General features: G+C 38.8%; 1 protein-coding gene across 5 annotated transcripts in view; it reads left to right on the forward strand.

The window, feature by feature from the left end:
* kif1b (kinesin family member 1B) overlaps positions 1 to 26,350 on the forward strand; it is a 220,179-nt gene that overhangs the window by 120,262 nt on the left and 73,567 nt on the right. For 3 of the 5 annotated variants that reach the window (XM_067970370.1, XM_067970371.1, XM_067970375.1), the window contains 4 exons: positions 13,628 to 13,730; positions 15,405 to 15,553; positions 16,438 to 16,616; positions 19,077 to 19,214. In XM_067970370.1, coding sequence (XP_067826471.1) covers positions 13,628 to 13,730; positions 15,405 to 15,553; positions 16,438 to 16,616; positions 19,077 to 19,214 — 569 coding nt within the window. Of the gene's footprint in view, positions 1 to 1,885; positions 6,704 to 13,627; positions 13,731 to 15,404; positions 15,554 to 16,437; positions 16,617 to 19,076; positions 19,215 to 26,350 lie in introns of those variants that run through there. The other 2 variants (XM_067970372.1, XM_067970373.1) reach the window with 1 other exon arrangement.

Here is a 26,350-nt window from a genome sequence, read left to right on the forward strand (position 1 = left end):
TTAGCATGCACTGTTTAATCAAATGTTGAAAAAATGAATGGTGCTGATCATCCTTTTTGTAAGCGTTTAATAAAATAGGTTAGTGAGATTCCCTCAAAGTATTAGTATTCATATAAATGATATATTGGTGAGTTTCAATAGTATGTGAACCTCTACTTTCTACCCATTCCCATCAGTGTGGCACGCAAGTTAGTTTTTAAACCCCAACACGAGATCTGAATTCGAACTCGGAGGTAAATGCAAAAATGGTCCAATTGATGTCCAATCAAATATCTGATTAAGTTTAGTTGATGAACCCATTTAGTTCTTTGGCAATTGATTTTTATTTTTAAATGTAAGTGGTAAGTAATTCAAGAAAATCAGTATATACCTACAGCAACGTGGTTTTCTCTTCAAGTAAAAAAAAACCACTAAGGCACTTCCTAAAGTTGTGGTAACCTGTGGCTGTATTTAAAAAAAAATCTAATATACTGCAAAGATTAAGAATTCCAATGCTATGATTTTTTTTTTAATAAGGACAGTAATGAACCTTCAAGCTTATTTTTTATGCTGCCCAGACTGGCCTCAGCCTTTCCATTTCACCTTAAGTTAGTAAATCACCTACTTCGAGGTGACGAGGTACTGATGCCTTGTTGCTTGTTCCAATACATTAATGTTCTGGATTATTTGAATTTGTGATGTTAATTGTGATCAATTCTGCTTAACATTCCAAGTTAGACTGATAAATAACAGTTTACCTAGACTTCATCTTTTCTTTCCCAAAAATTAAGAGTTGGTAGTGTCTCATTCTTGCTTTAACTTGATCCCGAAATTTTTGAAAAAAAAACACACACAATTCCTTTTGGAAATCCATATTATTAGAATATTGCAATACTGAGGCATCACTAATAAGTCTGGCAAAATGTTGAGTCAAATTTGGCCTCTGTATTTTTCATAAACAATTTTTTCAATCAAAAATATCAATGCTTTTAGTCTGGTGTCAGTTGTTAAAGGAATGATAAATAACATTGTTGATTAATGGATCTCAAAATGAGATTCTTTCCCTTTCCTGCAAGAATGAGAAGCTACTTTATAACATATCTTGCCTTTGTTTTAGTATAGAGATGAGTATTGGCTGTTCTGGATTTAACTGCATTTATATGTGCACCTGCATACTAACCCATCTTAACTACATCCATTTGATCACTGTACCGAACTGAACGCACTACACTTTTATCCTGCCGTTTAAATGGCGATTGCAAAGAGGAGATCACTTTTTTTGCATGTTTGTAGCATGTCTTGGGTGCAGCTTTGAAATTCAGAAAGGAAAAACAAAATTATAAATTTGTCCATATAGATGGGTAAGGGCAGTTTGACATCATGCAATTAAAAGTTTTAAATTTTGGGTTTTGTTTCCCTTTCGTAACTTGTTTGTCAAAATTAATCATCTGCAGAATTGTGGTGCAGAATATATAAAATGTCTGATTTGTTTTTACAAATATTTTTGAATGTGAGATGTACAGAAAGATCCACCTATACTGTAACCTATCTTGTCAGAAGCTCCTCCTGACTAAAGCAGCATAAATGAGTGAATAGGATCTGTAGCGTAAGCTGTTAAATCTGAAATGGCCGAGGCTGCTTTAACAGGGTAGATTGTATCAAAGGGGAGCATCTTTTAGCTGAGTTTAAAAACATTTGCACAAAGTATTTGATTCTTTTAGGATTCTGGACCATAATTGTGTTTGATTTTTGTATCAAAAGCTTTAAGCATGTTCACCTAACTCATCACAGTTTTCCCATCCCCCATGTTTTCTTCATGACTTTAGTTTTTGTTCTCATTCAATTTGAATTTTGGGTTTTGATTTTAATTTTGGTTGTATTGGGGCATTTTGGTTTTTTTTTAAAGGATGCAGACTCTGATAGTGGGGATGATTCAGACAAGAGATCTTGTGAAGAGAGTTGGCGATTGATAACCTCCCTGAGGGAGAAGCTGCCTCCCAGCAAGCTGCAAACCATTGTAAAAAAGTGTGGCCTACCCAGCAGTGGGAAAAAACACGAACAGATCAAAGTTTACCAGATTCCCAAGCGGCGTAAAATTACCAAAGACCCGAAATGGGTGACTTTTTCAGACCTTAAGATCCAGGCTGTGAAGGAGATCTGTTATGAGGTGGCTCTGAATGATTTCAGGCATACTAGGCAGGAGATTGAGGCACTGGCAATTGTTAAAATGAAAGAGCTCTATGCCACCTATGGAAAGAAGGATCCCAATGAGAGAGATTCTTGGCGAGCTGTTGCAAGGGATGTGTGGGATACAGTAGGTGTTGGAGAGGAGCGTATTGAAGATGTAATAACCACTGTGAAAACTCCTAGTGATGTGGACGACCTTAAATGCCATGTAGACAAATTAGAAAATATTTTGCAAGAAGTGAAGAAGCAGAATAATACGAAGGAAGAAGAGATAAAGATTCTGCGAAACAAAATGTTGCAGATGGAGAAAATTTTGCCACTGATAGATTCACAAGAACAGCAAGGGAAACATATTTCTGCTAATGACTTTCTTAAAAAGAAACACGAGGGAAATGAAGATGCTAAGTACAGAAGTAGCAGTGAAAATGAGAAAAACAAAAGTGATTCCGTAAATGAGGATGAGAAAAGCAAGGACGAGCGTGTTTCGAAACTAATGTCTGAAGATCCAGAATTCAGGCGGGGTCGTCTGCGATGGATGAGGCTTGAGCAAATTCGATTTAAAAATCTGCAACAGCAGGAGATCACGAAACAGTTGCGCAGGCAGAGCGTGCCACACCGATTCATTCCGCCACAAGATCGGAAACTCCGATTCCCTTTCAAGAGTAACCCCAATCACAGAAACTCCTGGAGCCCTGGGACGCACATAATCATAACGGACGAGGAGGCGGTAGAGTTTGTAGTCGAAAGAGATTCGAAGGAAGGAAGCGGTACTGAGGAAGATGTCAATGAAAGGAATGACCATGATCATCCTCATTCGTGGCGTCCGTATGGGGCAGGCAGAGGATATAACCAAGGCCAAGGCAACAGACAGCGCTACAAGAATGAGCAGCAGGTTCGCTGGCGCAGCAATTCATTCAGCAACGGTCAGCAGCGTGGTTTGCGTCGGCAGACTTCAAACTCGACCGAATCATTACAGTCATTAGATGGTCGTCAAACGCCAGAGTTTCCGATGCACCAGCAGCGACGCAACCATCAGCGGCAACATTACTATAATAGTGGGTCTTCAGAAAATTGTTTCCATACATTTGAGTACAGTAGAATGGATAGACCATACCACAACCATTTCACTACCCCACCAAGAATGCGCCGACAATATTCAGCACCAAACCTTAAAGCACGAGAAACAACTGTGTAGAGACATTCACTGGAATAACCCTTTTTTTTTCCCTTCAAAGTTTACAAGGTGCTTAAGCTGACGATATGTCAGGCTATCGATCTTCCCACATCATTAAAATCCAAACCGCACAATCACGTAGCCAGATTTTTGTCCTTAACAATTTTTGGAAATCGAAAAGGCCATGTCTACTTCATAGGTTTCACATTAATTTTGCCAGTCACAACACTCGCTCATCTTTTGCACTAGTTTTGAAAGCTGACTGCTTAATTAAAGATGTACCAAAAATTGGCATTGGGAATTGACAAATGTCATTTGGTCAGTATACCTGTTTTGTACTTCATTTCAAAATCAGTTTTATGACACTGTAGCTTTATGCTTCAGTATCTTATTTCTCTGAATTCATAAACTGGGTAGAAAAACTCTAATGTGTTTCTTAAGTCTTCATGTCAATTGGCAAAGTTCTTGACAAGCTGACACATGCAGTTAGCGTTTATTAATAATATTAATGGACTCAAACGTTTAGTGGCAAGGCATGTCTTCATTTTATCTGTTATATTTTGTAAAACCATTTTGGTCCAAGTTATGATTTTGGGTAGGTGTCAAAATACAAGTGCATTTTATACAAATCTGCTTCAGTAGGTCATAATGTGCCTTTTTAAAGGTCCAAATTGAATTTCTACTTTTTTTTAAACAAAAACCCAAATGTTACCACTATTGTGTTTTTTATTTCAGTAACTTCATTGGGGTGAGGGGTGGAAAAAGTGTAGACATCTGTGGAATTGCTATTTTTTGAGTTCATATAGATCCAACAAAACTGGGCAGTTTTTGTTTTTTGCACTTGGACGCCTGTGTAACACCTACATTAATATGTCTCAACTTATGGTCTGAGTATTTTTCATTTAGTGAAAGAATCTGATGACCAGATTCCTTAAAAATACAAGTTTACATATATTTTTTAAAAAAGCCTTTCAAAGTTTTCCCCCCTGGAAGAGCAACTCTATTAACCATTCTACACAAACCTTCTGCGATATAAAAATGTATCAACTGGTACAATACACTTTTGTACTATTCATTATGGTTTGAAATATAGCCTGGGTAAACTGACTAAGAGGGATATGTAACATATATTACCTTTCAAAATTTAGTTTTGTCCACTTCACTGATAAAGAGCGAACGATTCTTGGGCTTGACAAATAGGAGCAAGTTAGCTCTTTCGAAAAAAGATGTTGCATGTTTTGATGTCTGTGAATGTGTCTAGGAAGGTTAGGAAGAGGCTGATAGAAAGGAACTTTAAACTAACAAAGGTGCCGTACCCACCTTAACACATTGCAGCGAGCTCTTGATGTGTACTTCATTGCTTTATTTTGGTCTGAACTTGCTACAGGCATCTATTGCTTTCATTTCTTATAGGTCACAAATTCAAATGATAGAAATGAATAGTTTCTCCTTTAATCATGTATCATTTATTTTAGAAGGATTCAATTAAATGTGTCAAAAGTACCTGAACTGCATTCGTATTTCAATTTTAAACATTTAAGAATTGAACTGTGCCCTTACACTTGGGAGCTTTCTTCTCAACTAACTAATATAGGAGCCAAATCATTCCAATATTATGTACTTCCTCTTTAAAATTCTAACCTATTGAATATGTTTAAAAGGCTTCATCCCAAAATTCTGGGGGAGAAAAAGCTTTCAAAACCCCTTATAATTTCAGACTTAGCATTTATAGAATACAATTTTGGAGATCGGTAGTTTGAGTGTGAGCTTCTTGATCCAATGCGTTTTAAAGCTTGGGTTTTTTTTTAGGTTTTTTTTTTTGGTTCCAACTTTCACCACGCTAACTTTTTATTTTAGATAATTATGTTCTATCGCTTAATATCTGGAATGAGGATGATGAAGAAGAATGCACATGATGCGAAGCATGTGGTTCTCTGTAGGGAAAAAAATTAAACATTTTCGATTTGTCTTGGTTGAAGTGATGCGCAGGACTGCTTAGTCCACAATAAGTATGAGTACTTTCAATTTAATTGAAGTTTTTTTTTATCAGCATGTCATAATTTCCTTAACTTTACATATAATTAGGTGCTTTTTAAAAAAAATATATATATTTTGGCTTATTTCTAACTTCTGCCTCAATTCATTCAAAGTTTCAAAAAGTCACATATTGAAGATAATCATTAATCCTTTTACACTCTGGAGGCTTTAACTTATCATTTTAATATCTGGGTACCCTTGATGTTAGTCATGTTTCTCAAAGGAAGCTCTAAAATTTCTCCCAGAAATTTTGTTTTACGTCAGTTGGTCTGATGTAAATATTTAGCTTCCAGGTAATTGAATGCTGAGTAATGTGTGCCCAGAATAAAAATTCCTGAGTTTAAATAAAGAACATCATCTAAAATTTATTGTTTGCTCAAGAACAGTTCTCCAGAGGATTTTCAGAATATCTTACTGCTGATGAAGGAAAATTATCTGGTGGGGCTCATACCTGGTGTAATTATAATTTCATGGAAGACTTGGTATAATATGGCCAGCTTCTTAAACGTACAGTTTTTGCTTCTAGTTTAATGTGCTATATTTTTAGAAATGGACAACGTCTGGGATAATGCAGCTTCATTTGACTAACTTGTTTAAAAACTTGAATGTACTTTGATTCATGCATTCTATCCGATAGCAAAGACGTTGCGTTTTGAAGAACATTAAGTGCCACGGTACCTCCAAAGCTACAGATTGACCAGTGCCTTCTCAACATAGTGTCTAATAAATCCTGCTTGAAGGATGTCCCATTTTCCAACATCATCTTTACATTTTGCAGGAACGTTTATGTTGATCTTAATGATGACGCATGCTTCTAGTTTTGTTTCTTTGATTGGCTGTACTTAAATTACCACTGTTCTAAAACAATACAGACTGATATTAAGGAAATGGTGCTAGTAAGTTTCTTGTGCAGAAAAGGGGAAGGCAATCACATACAGTACTGGGACACTTTGCCCTCCTGTGGATGGTTCATCGTGTGCTTTTAAAATGGGTCTTTCGTGGACATTTGTTACATCATTATAATCGATTTTTAGTGAGGCTTAAGAATTGATTAAATAAAGGATAACATCCAAGTGTTTCCAGCTTGTTTTATGTGAGTCTAATTTTGTAAATTTGTGACTTTCATAACTTTGGAATCGCAATAACTGCGGTCTGACTGATGCCTTTGTATTTAGTTTCATTTATTGCCTTTTCTGGCAATTGTACTGTATGTTGGTGCCCAATTCAAACCATTTGGGAGGTTGTGTTGTAAAGGTTTCAGTCAAATAAAGTGCCAAATCTTCAAGTTTGTGGTGGCTTTTCTCAATAAAATGCGTTTAATCTTTACAGATGTGGTTGTAAATTCCCCCCCTATTGTATTTTCAACTTTATGTTCCTGGGAATGAATTTTGGTAGCCTTGTTTTACTTTAGCTCTTACCTTGCTGAATAATTGAGAAATACAAGAAATATGACCAATGATTTAAGAATTTAACTTGATTAGGATTTCCTTTTTTTTTGCTGGTCATCTTGATTAAATTTCAAAACTGGTGACACTCTCCAAATTTCCCAAAAATCTTTATTGCCATCTGAAGTTGACATACTTTTAGTGTTAGAGAAGACACTTTGCCACTTTATCTCATCAAATGATGGTTATTGCTTCTTATGCAGGGGTTTTTTTTATAGTTAAAGTGGACTAACTTTCTTGGAACAGTCGGAATGCTGCTGTTGGCAAAGAAGTTTCTATCTTGTGTAATTGAAGGTTCTCTTAGGCCAAGGTAGTAAATAATGGCTTGTACTTCTATTTATAATTCCACCCTAAGCAAGGGTGGGGGGGGGGGGGGGGGAGAAAGGGGAAAAAAATCAATAAGTTACCACTTTGTTCGACAGGAATGTCAGGGAAGCCCACTAGCTATTACAGCTCTCAAAGTTCCACACTTCCAATCTGAAATAAGATTTTCACATTTGAAGCCCCTGAGGCACGATGTAAAGTAAGTAATATTCCAGTACAAAGTATTTCCTTTTCTGACCAACATCAGTACTCGGAATCATTAAATGATTTGGTGACTGTCTTCCTTTGATTGCAGCACCTTCATGTCTGCAATTAAAGGATTGGCTTAACTGACCGACCTTGCAAAACTCGACAGAGACTATGGTCTCGCAGATTTTCTGTCTCCTGAAGAAGCTGGAGTTCTTTGAAAAATCAGCAGTGGTGCTTACACAGGATATTTAATATAGGTACATTTCTGGGCATAGTTTCCTCATTACAGGATCGCATCATAATCATGGAGGCTGATCTGTCATCTTCGTAGAATTCAGGTTCAATGTGATTCATAGGCCATGGGGCTGATTCAAGAGGTAAGTATCTTAAGCTGCAACTCCAACATGAAATGAGCTTAATTACGGGTACTATTGCTTTAAATGAAGTGCAGACAAATGTTGCAGTTACAGCCGTGTTCTTGAAATGCCAAGAAACAATAATGAAAACTGAGTGATTTTCTTTCTAAGATTATACACTATCTAAGTCTTGGATGTGTCCTTGAAGGAGCAGGTTCACGGCCGTATCCCTTGGATGTACTGTCGCTGTGCCTTGTCAGTTAGCAGGCTGTTCAGGAAACATGACTGAAGGGATGGTATGACCCAAATCAATCTCCCGTAGGGATCAGCTTCAGAATAGATACTGAATCTGAAACATGCCATTTTGATACTGTTCTGTTGAGCTTGTTCTGTTGAGCTTGTTCAGTTCTATTCACTCCACCATAAGTATGAGAATGGTGATGGATAATGTTTAAAACTGCAGATTTTTACCATTCAGAAATGCAATTTCCAGAGGTCCAGTATCTTTCTCCTGTCCACTGTACCATGGTGTGCATACTTGAAGTTTCTGTTTTAATTATGTTAATTGAGGGATAATTGTTCACCAGGATACCAGGAAAACTCCTCTGCTTTTCAAATAGTCCCATGGGATCTGAACAGGCAGGTGGGGCCTCTGTTTAACACCTCATCTGAAAGGTAGCACTTCTGACAGTGCAGCACTCCCTCAGTACTGCACTGAAGTGTCAGCTTAGAGTAGATTTTTTTTTTAGTTCATTGTGGAGTTTTACTCGGAGCTGGTGTATTTGGTCACCGCCTTTGTCCCTTCCGACACGGCGTGCTTGGCCAGTTCACCGGGCAGCAGCAGGCACACGGCGGTCTGGATCTCCCGGGAGCTGATAGTCGCCTGCTTGTTGTAATGGGCCAGGCGGGAAGCCTCATCTGCGATGCGCTCGAAAATATTGTTCACAAAGGAGTTCATGATGCCCATGGCCTTGGAGGCGATGCCGGTGTCGGGGTGAACCTGCTTCATCACTTTGTAGATGTAGATGGAGTAACTCTCCTTCCTCGACTTTCTCCGCTTCTTGCCGCCTTTGGCTGGGGCTTTACTCAAGGTTTTCTTGGCGCCCTTCTTGGGAGCTGCTTTCTTGTCCTCAGCCATTTTCAAACTCAATTTCAGACTCAGAAAATCAGAGTAGATGCTCAAGCCCCTGGAATGGGGATTGAATCCATCACTTTTTGACTCTGGCAATAGTGCTAACACTAGCCAAAGCTTGACACCCTTTTGCTCAAAGATGGGTCTTCCAATTCATTGCTTCAGTACATTCACTTATTGTATAAATAAAAGATGCCATACTGTTGTTTTCAATGCAAATGTGTGATGCGTTTGGGCCACTTGTTTTCAATTAAGATAGCATTTAAAAATGTTCACCTAAGTTACTGTTCTATTAACATACATTCTGAGATGATTAAGCTGAAGAACTAAAAGTTACCAAGCAAAAACTAAGCACTTCACAAATAAAGAACAATTTGAAAAGACTGAAATGAGGGAGACATTTGGTCTTGTGTCAGCATTCAATGGCTGCAGGTCATCTAATCTCACGAGTGAAAATTAGTTCTGCTCAAATCTAGTGTAAAATGTTCTGAAGTGCAGGAAGTGTTATTCTTTCCAAAGATTCTACAACATTTAAAACCTGATCTGCAGCCACTGTAGTTAAATTAATTGAAAGCCTCTGTGAGCAGCATAACCAAATGGTGTGTATAATTTTTGTAATATATGAAAAACAAAATTCCTTTTTCTCTTTTTAAAAAAGAAAAATCAGTGCTTAGTTTTACTGGAAATTGCAGCTTAATAAATAATTGCAAAGTGTGGTTGTACAAAGGAGGGGAGATTTCATCTTCTGCTCAGATCAGAATATGAATGAAACAGGGATCAAACATGAGTTCATCTCAACTCTGTGGTCTGACTGCTGCATCCTAAAAATAGTAAATAATTTGCAATAGGTCTGGTTTAAGTTTCTAATTTTGTAACTTATTGGAGCTGAAACTACTACAAGTGTGTACATTTTAATATCCTTACTGGCAACTAAAGCTGTCACCACATCAGTGTTTCATTTTGTGGTAAGTTGATTGTGTAAAAATTGAAAATAAATGCCAAAATCAGTGGGCAATTTGGTTCAACATTCTAAACCAGTGCCACTGAGAGTGACTTACTAGGGGCCCAATTTGTTCTAACTTCCAAAATCATTCCCTACTTGCAGGATTATCAAGGTTGTAGTTGGGACTTCCCAGACTGGATGAAAGTTGCTTCATAAAATAACAATATCGAAACACTCTCCAGGCTCATAATGGAGAATTTTAAAATTCTGCAATTGACAACATGGTGTTTTATTAGAAGTAAAGAGTTATTAAATATTTATCCCACATATGATATCAGAACTAAACCCACTTGTGCCTATGCAATTTGTGACTTTTGAGGTGCTCTCACCTGTGAAATGAAATCTGTATTCAACACCAAAACTGTGCATATAAATTCTGAACATCTGAAGTTTTTTTTTAAGCTAACCGTAATCCAAGGTGCGGAGTCGGGATCGTATTAGATTCTATCCAGAGATCCTAAGTATTTTTGAAGTTGCATTGATAAACTGTATATAAGCGTGATTCCTAACTGTGTTCTAATGGGGCGGTCCTGAATTTGATCGACCTCCCCCCCACCCCCCAACCTGAAATTACATATCAGAGCAAATTTAAATTAGTTCAAGATTCAGAAGTTATAATTATAATGTTAAAATTTAGTTGCAGTTCATCTTCGCATTTATTTTGTTATGAGCTGCTGCGATTAAAGACAGTGCAGTACCCTTGACCTCTGACCCATTGGGTATATAGAGTTATACTGTTCATTTGGCATTAGCTCTGACATGTGCTGAAGTAATTTAGTTGATTTGGCCTTTGACTTGAACAGGATTTTATTTCCCTATCTGTTTCAACATAATAGAATTTCTTATTTAAGCAGCTCATCCGCTTTGGGCACAGAATGTAGTGGTTGAAACCCATTTTGTATTATCATTCTGATTGGAGCTACATGCTGTTCATCCAATGTCTTTTGCTCTGAAATGAGAAATTTGAACCCCAAAAAAATCTAATAGGAGTCCAGCACATAGCACTGTGTTTGTATGAAATAAAAACAGAAAATGTTGGAAGTACACAGCAGGTCAGTCAGGATCTGTGAAGGGAAAAGTCAGGTTATGACGTTTTGGGTGCATTGAAACACGAGACATGCATCATTGAGTTTTGATAAAAATTATGCAACCAAAACATCATAACCCGTCCTTTTTACAGATGCTGACTGTTCATCTGTGTCTTTGTAACATTTTCTGTTTTTATTTGACTTGCTGCATTTCCATTTTAGCCATAGTTTCTTCAGTTTAAAAGTACAGGTGACCAAAAGCTTGGTCCAAAAGATGGGTATCACAAAGGAAGTTGGAACGGCTTACGGAGGGAGTTCCCGAGGGTAGTTCCCAAAACAGCTGAAGGCTCAACCATCAAAAGGTGCAATGGAAGGGTGGGGGGCGGTGATGTACAGGACGTTAGCGTCAGAGGATAGAAGGGTACGGGGTGGGGGGACATAAAGCTGGAAGGGAGGTGGACCAGCCTGTGGAAGGATTTGTATACGAGGATATGGATTTTAAATTCGATCTTTGGCCGAGGGAGAGCCGGTGTATGTTGGCAAGGATGGATGAGCGGGACTTATGCGGAATCGGATGTGGGTCATAGCACTTTGTGTGATTTGCAGTTTATGGAGGCCAGGGGGGCATTGGAGAGGTTGAGTCTAGAGGTGATGGAGGCATGGATAAGGATTAAGGCGGCAGTAGTTCTAAGGTAGCGATGGACACAGGCAATGTTGCAGAGATGGAAGTCGTGGTAATGGATATGATACCAATTTTGAAGCTCAGTTGTGCATTGAACAGAATGTTTGAGTTGCATGCATTGGTTCTGCTTGAGCGAGCAGCCAACTAGGGAAGAGGGTGTGAATTTTTTGATGGGGGCTGAAAACAATTACTTTCATTTCCTGATTGTTTCATTAGAGGAAATTCTGGCACATCCACAACTTAATGTCAGACAGGCAGTGTTAGTAGCACAGAGGTTGTCGTGGGATTTAGAGAAGTGGAGGAGTAGAACTGAGTGCCATCAGCGTACATGTGGAAGCATACCTCATGCTTCTGGATGATGTCAGAGGCGCAGCATGAAAGTTGGGAAGCAGTACGATATGCCAATAAAGTTTACCATGTAGTATCAGAATTTGAACACTGGAATTTTCAATCAGATGTCAGAAAGTGAGCTGGGACATCAATCCTGTTTTTGATATTAAAAAAATTACATACTTTTTGAGCCACTTCCTCATAGAGGCTGCCTAATAATGGTGTGTCATCGCAAGGTAACGTTTGAAGGTAATTTTTTCATTTTCCTTCTGCCTACATCAGATGAACTTTGATTCTGCAGCGGTATGAAATTTAAAAATAGTTTAGAAGAGTTAATATGTTTTTTTAAAATCTGTAAACCAGCTAGATTAGCAGCAAGCCTGTGTCAGGCTCAGTTCTTCAAATCAATTGGACAACAATGATGTCTGTATTGGAACTTTTCTTTTAAGAAAAATACATTGAATTTTGGTATCTTTAGCATTGAAATGGCCTCCAATTCCAAGCAAATGTGACATTCTAATACTTAATTCCATCTGTTCATGTCTGTGAGCTATTATAACTTTTAATACATGAATGTATTAAAAATGCCATGGTCTACAATCAGTAATTAGTTCTGCAAGTTAATTAACATGATAAAGCAACTGTGGAGATTAGCATTGGTATCGACTAACCCCTAATATGATACCAGACTTGTGCCACATCAATTGCTTATAGTAATTGAGCTTTATTAATAACACAGCCATTTGCTTTTACAATTCTGGTGGAATGCTAATGTTGAAAAGCCATATAGTACCTTGACTGTAAATAGACTCTGTTGGTTATCAATTAGTTGCTGTGGTTTCACATGCATTCATCGTTTTGCTGATAGCAACAGTGCTTTGTTACGCTTTAAAGAAGAAATGTATTCATCTGAGTGGCATTTATTCCTAAATGTGCTAACCTATGCTAGATTGGTAGCTCTTGTTGTGTTTTTCTTCCATTTTAGCTTATGGGGGCTATTTTGTACGAACTATCCATTCTTGGGTTTCCTCAGACTAGCAGTTATAAAGCCGAAGCACAAGAATGAGGGAAAACAGACAGTAATTATATAGATACTCCATCATGTTTAGGACTTTGTGACTGCAGTTCCCTTTTTAAATTTGAGCAAGCATGCATTCCTTAATTTTTCAAACCAGCTGGTACTATAATAAGTATCTAATTGCTTTGAGAAAAGAACCAGGTTCTCTCTCTTTGGAGTTTTGTAACAAATTGTACTAAGGATACTAACAGACCTTGACATTTTACATGGAAGCAAAATTATTAATGAACTGTAACTGCTTAATTCGAATTGTCAATTCCTGGTTGTCTATGCCAAGAAATTGAACAGAAGTTTAAAGATCTTAATATTGCTGTACTGCTGGGTGAACAAACTGGCAAAAGTTAACTTTTCACTACCATGTGTGCTAATGTCTGTATCTTGGGAAGTACTAAAAAAAAATTAAGGAAAGCTTTGAGGAGTTGTAATTATGATTGGTTTGTGACTTATTTGTTCCATTTTTATTGACTCAATCTTTTCAAGATTAAGCTGAAGAAATTGTCTACACTTGTTCCCATGGTGCACGTCAAATCTTGGATCACTCAGCAAAATATGTATTACTCCTGTACTGAAAGCAGTAACCCAGTTGACCTGCCTCTTTAGAATCCCCAGTCTTTGACTTCTGGAACCTTGTTGGCTCTCTGCTGTTGTCCTTTCTTCCACACGTCTTCTGTCTTTATTGCCAGGACTATGAAAGTAAGCTCGAGGCCTTACAGAAACAAGTGGAAACTCGTTCACTAGCTGCAGAAACCACCGAGGAAGAGGAGGAGGAGGAAGAGGAAGAAGAAGGTAATGTAGCTGGGATTAATCATGATTTTGTTTATTGATGATGCTTCCAAGTATTGATAAGCTCTTGGTATAAAACCTATTGGCATCATTCCAAAATGTTCATAGCAATTAGTTGTAAAATATGACTACAGTACCTTTACTGGATATCTTCTACATAGCAAGATATAAAGACCTTTGTCAATATGGAGGAAGAATGGAAGAGAAGGAAAGGAGAATGAGTGACACTCACTTTAAGACATTTGATGTCACCCTCTCCTTCCTATGCTGTATGTCTTTTGTCTGTCCTCCTTGTACTTTTTCTGTCCTGGGAATCTTCTGCACCAGCTTTCCTTTCCAGAATCACAAAGCCTCTTGGTGTTTCAACGAAGACCTGAAGTGACCTATCGGGTGACTGTAATAGATCCTCAGCTGTTCAAACAAACCAATGATAACCTGAGTCTTGTCAACTTTCTCTTTAGTCACTTGATAGAATTTTAGGTGATGTGTGAAATTTCAAAGACAATAAGATTCTATTGCAACAGTTATGTATGTTAGGTGATTGAATGAATGAATGAGACAGATATAAAATGAAATTATTCAGTCAGACCTGTCTGATAGATTGGTGGAAGAAGATGCTTTGCTGCATTCAAATAAAATAGAAAATTGTTCATTGATCAGGGCAGAAATGGTTATAATCCTGCAATTTTCTTTTTTTTATTCCCCAAAAGTCTGAAGGCTTCAGACCCTGTCCAGCTGTCAGACGGAAGGAAGTGCAAGGACATGCTACTGAGCCTGTTAATGCTGTCTGTTAGATGGTGCCACCTTCTGAACCCCCATCCCTAGTCACTACTAAAGCTAACTTCTAGGGGAGATGAAGAAGTGTGGCCAATCTCAGGAAAAACTCTGGGAAATTGCTCCCTGACTCCCTAAAATATTCAAGCGAACTCCAGGAGACTGGGGTTATCAGTGACCCATGACTAGAAGTATTTGACTAATACCTCCTTCGCCTTTCCCTGATATTTCCCAATGTCTTGGGGACATAGAATTGTATAGGACTGGAAAAGGCCATTTCCACCCAGCAGGCCAGTCCCAAAGCTGATCGATTTCTTACCAATGCATCCACTTCACTCCCAGAAGGTGGTGATCAGTCTGTTTTGATAATGTATGATCTTTGGGGTACAGTGTGACACAATTTGCTTCTGCTCTCTCCATCTGTGCCTTAGCGTTGGAATAGACCACATAGTTTTGAATAGTGTTATACATTAAGTATCACATTATTATCTAAAAATTATTTTCTGAAGAATATTGAAACCTTAGTGAAAAAAAACGGTTCGCAAAAAATATTTCATTGATCCGAAAGTTCCTTCTTAATAAATATCAAATGAATTGATCTCTGATATATGATGGTAAAACCTGTTACTGGGGTTTAAGTATTCTCACTTCAAGATTATTGTATTGAACTGTTTAGCACACTGGTTTTTATTCATTAAAATGTGCTGTGATTTGAACATGATGGCCTAGGTTTTCAGAACGTAATGCTAACAGTAACCCATTCATTTTAAACAGGTTACTGTCAGCGATATGGTCAGAAAATCTAAGCTGATGTGTTTTAATGGTTTTCCACTGTTCAGTTATTATAATGGTCTGATAAATTTCCGTTATAAATCTATTCTGAATCTTGGTTTTCCTTTATAGTGCCCTGGACCCAACATGATTATGAGCTGGCCCAGTGGGCATTCAGGAAATGGAAATATCACCAGTTTACATCTTTGCGAGACCAACTTTGGGGAAACGCTGTCTATCTGAAGGAGGCTAATGCTATTAGTGTTGAACTGAAGAAAAAGGTACCGTATAAGCTATTGTGGGCCATTCAATAATATAACTCCCTGATTACATTTAGTGCCATTTGTGAGCTTTCCAAATACAGTTGTTTAAACCAAATCGATTCTAAATTGAAACTGGTTATTGACTACTCAAAAAATATTGGCCTTCAGCCTGTGTTGCTGCTGAATGTACTGGGTCTGTGCTGACAGATTGTGCTGTTCTGGTCTAGAATGTACTCTTCAGACAAAACTCAGAAGCTGTTCCATAAAAGAACATTGCTCTGTAGAGCTGATGGCAGAAAAAAGTGCTGATGTTTCTTTTAAATTATGTACTAGTATCAGTACTGTGGGGGAGAGACAAAAATTTGTATTTGACCAATCAAGATTGATGAGACACAGATTAGAGGACTGAGAAACATGCATAATTAAATAATGTTTACGTTTAAGGTGTTACTGAGAGACAATTCTATCTGGTTTCGATTTTTAGAGGCAAAACACTCTTGCAAAACCTTAAAAGCAGAAGTGGGTTGGATCAAATGACTTTCCCTAATGCAAGCTAGCACTGGCTCTGTAGTGTGGCTTGGACTTCAGTCCACAGTGCATAATTAATAAGTTTTTATTTACAGAATGGTGTGTGCAGTTTTTGGGCATGATATCATTGAGGTATAGTATCTTTAACCAGTTGCAGAGCAAGACATACACTTCATGATATGTTATTGATAGATGTTTATATTTCTGTATTGTACCATTTTATATCGTGTTTTATTCCTCAATCATATCGTGCATTGCATCAGTTATTGATGCTTTGGGGAAGAAGGGACACTATACACTTGCCAGAATAGCAACAGTAATTCGAGCAGACAGCTTCATAGTTGATTGTTTTTTTCTCCCACACTTACATTCAGGTGCAATTCCAATTCGTGCTGCTCACAGATACACTGTATTCCCCACTTCCACCTGAATTACTCCCTGTTGAGGCTGAGAAGGATTGTGAAGTTCGACAATTCCCCAGAACTGTTGTTGCAGTGGAGGTACAGGATCTGAAGAATGGTGCAACACATTATTGGTCCTTGGAGAAACTCAAGTAAGCATGTCTTAAATACCTTCCTAACCTTTTGGCATGCTAATCCCATTTTATAAATGGTTGACATGTCTCTCATATACAATTTATACTATATTCCCTGGACTGCTTTTATGATTTACTTCTAGAAAGTATTTCCACAGTGCATCATGACGATCCAGACATCCCAAATAACGGGAGAGCTCCAAAACGTCCACTACTCAGTGGTGTAATCTTTGATACAAGGGTTTGCATTGCAACAGAGCACACTGCTTTACTAATGGCACAATGAAGATAAAATAATTTCCTGCTAAATAACCTTCCCTGTCTCCAAGACAACTACTTTTATAAAAGAAAAACATATTAGATTGTGGTGCCTGAATACACGCAGCTGGGGGCTTACATGCACGCAGCAGGGTTGGGGGGGAGGTCTGCATGCACACAGCGGGGTTGGGGGGAGGTCTGCATGCACATAGCTGGGGTGGGGGGGGCGGGGGGGCCTGCACACACGCAGTGGGAGCTGCGGAATTTCCCAGCATGTGCTGCCTGCATGCACCTTCAGCATCAAAGTCCTGGCCACTGACTTAAAAAAAAAGTTTTGTACATTTCTACTAGTCTAAAAAGGTCACTTTGTTACTGACTGCCATGGGATCTTGCAAAACCATGAGATCATACAGGTAACTTAGCAGCTTAGATCTTAAGTATATGTGTCTATGACCACTATGACCTGTTTTGGCAACTTCAATAGGTTGGCTGTACAATAAGCAAATGGGTGATGGCGAATCGCCAGCTGCTCTCTGTATCAGCCAGTTTCCATGGAAAGCAGTGTGAAGAAAAGTTAAAACTTCAGATCCATCAACACGTAACTGGGCAACTTCATGCTATTTAGAGATGAAGTGGATAACTTTGGCTGAGATTTGTTGAGCTGAATCTTAGAATACCAAGTACCTGTACTGCATATCAGAAACTTCGAGTAGTACGGAGAGGCAAGAATTGTTCCAGTGTCCAGGAGTTTTTTTGTCACTATATCTCTCCCTTTTAACACTCTGTTTTCTCATATACCTTCCTGTTTTCTTACTACTTCCAACCTTGATAATATCCTGCAATATAGCCCTTGGTTTCTCAAACAAAAATGTCCTTCACATTAAATGAAAAAACACAAAATACCTATCTGGTCTACAAATGCTGCACATGCGCAGTATTGAAATATTGTAGATCTGTTTGACAAACTGCAGAGAAAACCCATCTCTCCTGCACTCAGTCAGTCTGCAACTTTTTTATATTATTGGATTGAATGAGGATGGCCTACCATGTGCCAGAGTCTATGTACAAAATTAGAGGGATCCGGTTGGATTGTCAGTCCTGTAGTAAGTTGACGAGAGCAATATCATAAGATTTGCTAGTGCTTAAACCAGATCTGCTTCTCTGGCTATTGTTTCAAACCTGTATGGTAACCCATTTAGCTGATGATTTAGCTGTATAACATAGGTATTCCATGTTCTTTTTCCCCCTCTCTGTCTGTCTTTCTCTTCCTGCCCCTGTGTATATGTGTGTGTATCTCTCACTGTGTGTCTCACTCAATGTATACGTTGCTCTTTTCCCCCTGTCTGTCTCCACTCTCTTTCTCTCTGGCTCTCCTTGCCTCTGTGGTTCTATCTTTCTCTATGTCTTATCTCTCTCTCTCTCTCTCTGTCTCGTGGCTTGTGGGACCATACTGTGCACAAAATGGCTGTGGCATTACCTACATACGTGACTGCACTTCAGAATATTTCATTCCACAAAGTGCTTTGAGAAGTTTGAAATAGGATAAGATGCTGTATAAATAGAAGTTATTTCATTCTTGTATCCACTTCACCAACTTGGTTGGTTTTTGCTATCAATTCTATGAGAGAATTTACTCACCAACTAAAATAGGAAACTTGAACTACCAGCTGGAGTTAATGTGCGGTTTTATGTGCTGAAGGAAAAATGTGAAGCAAACATCGCGTTTTTCCTTCACTGCCCCCATTTTAATGTTAATTTTCTCCCATTTCTTTAGGTTGTAGATTATCCTGTACAGACTGAATCACAATTTCCTCTCTGGTTCTCTCTTGGCAATTGCCTCATCACTGCCTTTCTTTGCTTTGCCTTGCTGGGAAGGGGGGAGAGGAGAGAACGTTCATGTCACTTTATAGTACAGAATGCTCATTACAAAGCTCAGAATGTCTGTCAGTGAGCTGCTGGTTATGGGTTGCATTGCTGATCGTTTTTTAATAAGTTTTGATAGCCTTGACCTGATACGCATTGTTGCAAAGGGGATCAAAATGTGTACAAATGATCTACCCTGCTATTTATTAGTTGAGCAGCATTTGGGTATACATGCATGTGAGTGACCTCTGGTCCCCCATTGTCTGAGTGGAAGGGTAAACTCAGAAGAGTGGTGTATGAAGTATTGCTGTTTAAATGAACTGTACATTTCTAAACAAATATGTTTTGTTTGTGCAGGCAGAGGTTGGAACTAATGCGTGAGATGTATGATCGTGCTGGAGAAATGGCCTCCACCACACAAGATGACAGCGAGAACATGATGACAGGCAGTGACCCGTTCTATGACCGCTTCCATTGGTTTAAGCTGGTGGGAAGGTATGTCAGCATTTTTTCTTCACGCCAAAACCATTTGGCAGTAAACTCGACAGCTGCAGGGCAGAGACCTGCACTGACTTAGATGCCAGCTATACTGATGAAATAGATATTTTTATCGGAGCATTTTCACAGACTCTTTTCTGCAGTGCACTTATTCCTGCAATAAGTTTTAAATCAACAAGTCCAAGTGAATAAATGTCGCTGACTGATATCAGCACGCATTCCTGTGTAATTCATAAATGCATGAAATACAAAAAAAAATGACTGAAATTGTCTGGGTTACTTTCAGGTTTGTATTTGACAAAACATTTTTATTTCCCAATCAACATTCCTTCAAGCAATGAGTATGCAAAAACCTGAGTATTGAATTTAATGAAATCAAAATATAGCCTGTGGAACCATTGCTTTTTGGAAGTGCTACAGCTCTTGGGTTAATGTATAATCTATACTGGCAATTATTTTCTGCTGGTGAACTATGAATCATCACCCAAGCTTCTAACAATGGTCACAATTGTTGAAACATTATCAGCTGCATGGTGAATTTGGTTATCTAGCTAAGATTAGAATTGTTTTTTTTGGCAGGGGGTGGAGGAGAAGGTTCAGCTCTAAGTGATAGGTTAGTAGATTGGGGTTTTATCTTTACCAATCTGGTTTGGTTATAGTGCTGCAAGGATCCTATCTGAAATGAGTGAATTCGTCTCGTCCCAGATCCTGGTGGGTGTGGGTTCACAGAACAAAACTGTCCAGCTTAGCACCAACATTGCCATCTCACTCAACTGTCATAAGAATAGTTGGTGTAAGGATAACAAAATTCACACTGACGTAGTAAGGGGCAGTGGAGAAGAACCTTCACTCTCCATATGATCTGGAATAATTGATGCTAATGCCAAGTGCCAAAAACAGAAAAGTTTTCAATTTTCGCAACACTGAAATCTCTCACCTTGAACACACACATACACTTTTTTTTCTCTTTATCCCCCCACCCCCAAAAGCATTGGTAGATGTTTCTTCCCACCCCACCCCACACATACGGTACCTCACCTCACATAGTGTGTGATGATTGACAGTGAATATGGAAGGCAATTTGACTGCAGGGGCATCTTGACCAAGCTGAGACTTGTCCTCACTGTAAATTTGCGCATGCATATTTCTCGCAGAGGTCACTGGATAGCCATTAGAAGCACCAAACCTGGCCAATATATCCCCATCCCAACGAAGGAATGCTGAGACCAATTGTAACACCACTCGCACTACGATGTTTGAGACTGACTGAAGGTCAAATCCAGAACCTTCCTGAGCTGTAAAGCTCAACCGTCCACTGGATAAACTCTCAGCATTTTGGAAAGCTTTATATGTAAAAAAAAATGTGGAAAATGGTGGACAAATGGAAGTGATTTAGAAGGCAATTTCAGGGGTTCAGGTGCGCTTTGCTTTCTTCTTCAATGTCACCTGAACCCCTGAGTTAGGTTACCTTGTAATCATTCCAGGGTATCAATTAATCATTCTGTTCTGTAGTTTGTTTCTCACACCAAAAGTTTGCAATTTTCCATTCATGTATATAGGGTGTATTGGTATTTCAAAACAAAACAATCTTGCTAGTTTCAGTTTTCGATCACCTTTTTATGAAAACCAAAACCTTCTGTGGTGGATATTCCCAGTTCATTTAACTGGTGACTTTGTTTTAGTTTTTAGCTGGAAAGGAATCCTCATCCCAAAATGGCCATTTTTGGTTTCATGGAGGTAGGGGAAAGGGAACGGAAATATTATTAAACACTGTTGGGAAGTGTTGAGCTTCTGAAATGTGTTTGGGGGACCGGGAGAGACTGGGAAGAGTTTGAACTTCCAAGATCCTTGACTGGAAATGCTCTTTGTAAAGAATATTGGTATTAAAAAGAAAACCCAGAGCACTATGTGGATCATATTTGGGCCATATATAGACAGACGTGCCATTGGTCATTTGTGGCAATTATTTGCTGAGCTGCTACAGATGCAGAAGGATTAACCAGCTGCTAAAGTTGAGTTAGTGGTTTCTAAGGTTTCCTATCTCCCATCGGCTCAGAGCTGCATCAATAACACAAGCATCTGTTAAAATGTTTGTGTCCCTGAAGAATTTTTAAGAGCGAGCCACAAAGCTCGAAAGAATATTTTAGGAAAGTGTGACATCAAAAATCCTTCCTCTACTGCACTTTACCTACTGTTAAATTACCCTGTTAAAACAAGGGAAGAAAAATGTATTCAAAAAATGCCTTGGTCTGTCTGATTGTTCAGAAGGGACAAATTCAGACCACTTCATTGCTGCATCATGAAGTGGTCTGGTATGGACTCTTCCCAGTGAACCCAGTACCTGGTGTGTTCCCAGTCTCTGGGCTGTTAGGAAGAAGCACAAAGCTAAAGTAAGTTGCTTTCCCTAAGGGAGGAAATACCCTGAGGCATCTCCAACTTATAGGCATTTAGGTCTTAGGCACTTCCCAAAGCTTGGCTGAAGAGCAGCATTCTGAAGATATTGAACAGGTTACCTGCCTGCCCTATTGGCCTGTTATGTCTGGTGTGAGGGTTCCCATAGAGAAGATAACATTTAGATAAAATTCAGGAAGGGAAAATGAGGACAAAGTACTCCAAACTTCTGACAAAAACAAGTGTGTGTGTGTGTGTGTGTGTGTGTGTGTGTGTGTGTAGTTCCCCCCTTTTCTCCTCTCCCTCCCTACATTGGAGTAGGCCATTCAACACCGCAAGCCTGTTCGGTCATTTAATTAGATTGTGGCTGATCTGTGTTATAAATTAGATAGCCAGGTGGTGAAGGATAGACTACTAGAGCCTGGTCTTCAGTTGCTTCCAAGCCTTTATTCACAGAGCTCCACATTACACCCACCACACCCTCGATAAGCTCTCATATAAATAGATTCAAGAGTCCTCAATTGATATGCACCACCTGAATACAAGTAACACTAATTGATGTAAATCATATGGATACAATTAACAATTTGTACCTCAACTCCATTAACCCACCGTTATATCCATAATCCCTTGATACCCATACCTAATAAAAAATCTGTCGATCTCAGTCTTGATAATTTCAATCGACCCAGCATGCACAACCTTTTGGGGGAGAGAATTCCACATTTCCACTCCTCTTTGTGTGAAAAAGTGCATCCAGATTTTACTCCCAAATAGCCTAGCCCTAATTTTACGATTGTGCCCCCTTGTTCTGGATTCCCCCACCAGAGGAAATAGTTTCTCTGTGTCTATTCTGTCAATCCTTTTATCATTTTAAACACCTCAATTAGATCACACCTCAACCGTCCAAACTCAAGAGAATGCAACCCACGTTTATGCAACCTGTCCTCATAATTTAACCCTTTAAACCTCGGTATTATTTTGGTAAATCTGCTCGGAACCCTCTCCAAGGCCAACATAGCCTTCCTGAGATGCAGTGCCTTGAACTGAACACAATACTCTAGATGGGGTCTGACCAAGGTCCTGTACAACTGAACATAACTTCTTTCCCTTTGTATACCAACCCTCTTGAGATAAAGGCCAACATTCCATTAGCCATTTTGATTACTTTTTGTACTTGTGCGCTAGCTTTTAGTGATTAATAGTGTACACGGACACCCAAATCCCCTGGCTCCTCCACAGTTTCTAGTCTCTCTTCATTTAGAAAATATTCTGATTTGCCTTTCTTGGATCCAAAGTGGATGACCTCATACTTCCCACATTGAACTCCATCTGCCACAGTTTTGCACACTCACTTAATCTGTCTATGTCCCTTTGTAACTTCCTGCTCCCATCTACACAATTTACTGTTCCTCCTAACTTAGTGTCATCTGCAGACATGGATATACAACTCTCTATTCCTTCATCCAAGTGATTGATATGTATGGTGAAAAGCTGAGGCACCAGTACAGATCCCTGGGGAACACCACTTGTTATATTCTGCCAATCAGAGTACATCCCCTTTATCCCCACTCTCTGTCTCCTACCTCCCACCTCCCAACCAATTTTCAACCCATGTCCCACGGTTACCTCCCGTGCCACGTGCTCTCATTTTTGCCAGCGATCTCTTGCGCAGAACCTTATCAAATGTCTTCTGGAAGTCTGTATAGACAACGTTGATAGACACTCCACCTTGTTGGTGACCGCCTCAAAAATTTCAGCTGGATTAGTCAGACATGATGTACCCTTCACAAATCCATGCTGACTCTCTTTGACCAGCTCATACTAGTTCAAATGGTTTGTTACTCTGTCCCTGATAAATTCCAATAACTTCACCTGCCTCTGTCTTTATTGGGCCCACATTACCCCATACCACACATTAAAGAAGGTTTTTAAGATGTTGTTGTGGGTAAATTGTTCACCAAATGGATTTGGCTAAATTGAGAGAGAGGATCTTAAGGTGCCACTAAAAAAGGATCTATTTCGTTAAGTTGTGCCTCTTAGCTGTTGTGTTTCTGGCTCTTTATTGTTTTTATATGTTCATTAAAACGAATGAAATATAAAAGGTCAAGCTTGCAATTTTACTTTCTAGCTTGAAGAGATTGAAATAATCATTAACACCCATTTTTCTCTGATTATAAAAGTCAAATTAGACTTGTACAATGGAAAATAACCCTTTCTTACCCTTAACTATACTCCAGTTCCCCAATTTTCCATGGCTGTGTGAACGAGCACCTTGCCGATCGCACACCTTCGCCCACCTTCTCCACAGCTGATTCTGACATCACCGAGCTTGCTGATGAGCAGCAAGACGAGATCGAAGATCTGGACGACGAGGCCTTTGTGGACGATACTAGCTCAGATCTGGGGAATGAAGAGGGATCAGACATCTTCGGCGATGGGCAGGATCCGTTTTATGACCGGTCCCCCTGGTTCATTTTAGTGGGAAGGTTGGTGAGGTTCCTTGGAGAACAGTGGGAAGGGACTAGCTCTTTTCATTGAAAGACTTTACAATTTACGGCAACAAAATCACTGTATTTAACAATGTATGGAAAGCATTCTTGCCTTGTTCAATCACAATTAGTGGGTTGCTGCTAATCAGCTCATGGAATTAGCGTTTTTTTTTGGTTTGAACGAGCACAAATCGGTTTCACTTAAAAATCATAGTAGCCCCAACTGTTCATTTGTAAATTGCTGCACGTGTTCCCAAGTGAGGACATTGCACATTTCTTGATTTTGAAGTATATCCATTTGATGCTGTCCATGAATTCCTACCACCAGCAGTTCCCCGTATGAGATTAGTGATTTACCGGCTGCCTTAAGATGGCCGAATCTTAAATTGTACTCTATTACTAAGGATGCTGTCACCATTACAGATAAGAATAATGACTCGAGTGCAATAAGTTGGAAAGCTATTGTTGAGTAAATGTCTTTCCAACCTGTACACATGGGAAATTTCATGAGAACTTCATTTATGTGCAGGAATTATCTTTTTTTTCCCTCCCTTTGTAACCTTCTGACCTTTGTGCCACCCTTCTGCAGATAACTAAGGCAGCTTAGCTGGCCTCAGACTTCTGTGGCATTGACCAAAATAGATTCATAAAATGATTCTTATTGGTGTAAAATTTGAGGGTGTACTGCTCTCTGATCTAATAGTAAGTATTTGAATCCTGATAAAATAGAGTTTTGACATATACTGTACTGTTGCTGAAACTGATTTTAGGCAGTACAAGTATTTTTCACTGGTCTCTAAACCTTTGTCTAAATATTTTCATGTGGTCCAAAATACGCCATTCCCCTTCCCCACTGGTTAGCACTCAGTGCTATTGATAGCACATGACCCAGGCTGTTGTCTCCTCTTGACTGAACACCTGTACCATGATGGCAGCGGTGATACTTTGGAAACAAAACATGTTTTTAAAAAAAAAACAATTTCTGACATTACACAACACTAAGGGTGCAGACTACAGGATGTTGCATTGATCCAAACTTGGGGAATTGAAAACTTGTTCCTTTTTCATTTGTAATACTGCTGTTCTCAAACAGTTATTTAACTAGATGTTAGATGTATAAACCTTGTACCTAACTCCATGAGCTAAACTAAATATACTGTGCAGACAGTACAGTAAGTGAAACCAGATTAGATATAAGGAATGTCCATGAATTTTTGAAGTATTGCATGAGAAAATGCAATGTGATTTTATTATAAATTTATGCAGCAGAGCTTTCTTATCATACCTAATTTTGACAGGCAAATTTATATTGAATGTATATTTATGGGCCTGATATGGTTTTAAAGGATCAAATCAACACTGAAATGGAGAAGATAAAGTCGAATCCTAACTCCAGGAGGAAATTAAAATGAAAGACGTAGAATGGGAAGGTTATAAAAGTAATGTTGAATAGGCTAGCAGAAAGTAACATGATTAAGTTAGACCGAGATCCAAGTAATTTGCTTGTTAATGTGTATATATATATATATGTAGCGTCCCACTTTACTCTGCTAAGTCCAAAAATGGTTGCTATTTCTTGCATGATTACTTCAGTTTAGTTGTGACTGTAGTTTTATATTCCACAATCTGCAGTATTATGATGTACACCAGAATAGATAGTCCAGAATGGAATGACCCATGTTTTGGAATGCTGATAGTGATATCAAATATAATAAGCAGGTTTTGCTGTATAAATGTTGCATCGAATTTACTTAGATCGGTAAAAGAGCTCGTCCCTTTGGCTGTCTCCCATGGCATGCTGGGACTGTATGACAATTTCACGTTTCAGATTATTTTTTTAAAATTAATTTGTAAAAGTTGTCTGGTGTCCTCAAATTGCATATTTGCGTGTTTCTAATTCAACATTCCCCTACTATTGGCTGTAACTTTTACTTTGATTAGAGTTTTATTTGGAAGGTTGTTTTGTTTGGAATTTGTTTGTCAACATGCCGTTTTTTTACCTCACCAATCTTACTGCTGATATTGTTTCAACCTCTTCAGTCTGCTTAAAGAAAGGCACATTAAGCACAGACATTACTATGAATTTCAAACTGTGTCTGATGAAAGTTAACTTTGTTCTACCGGATGTCTGGCGCACCTCAGCGATTTCCAAAATTTCTCTCGTTTGCTCTTTTTTTTTACAAAAAAGAACAAATATGCTTGCTTACCAGAGCTTGTGTGAGAAAAGAGTGCAAGGTGGAATGACAGTGC

Source organism: Heptranchias perlo, chromosome 32, assembly GCF_035084215.1.
Source record: "Heptranchias perlo isolate sHepPer1 chromosome 32, sHepPer1.hap1, whole genome shotgun sequence".
Lineage (NCBI taxonomy): Eukaryota > Metazoa > Chordata > Chondrichthyes > Hexanchiformes > Hexanchidae > Heptranchias > Heptranchias perlo.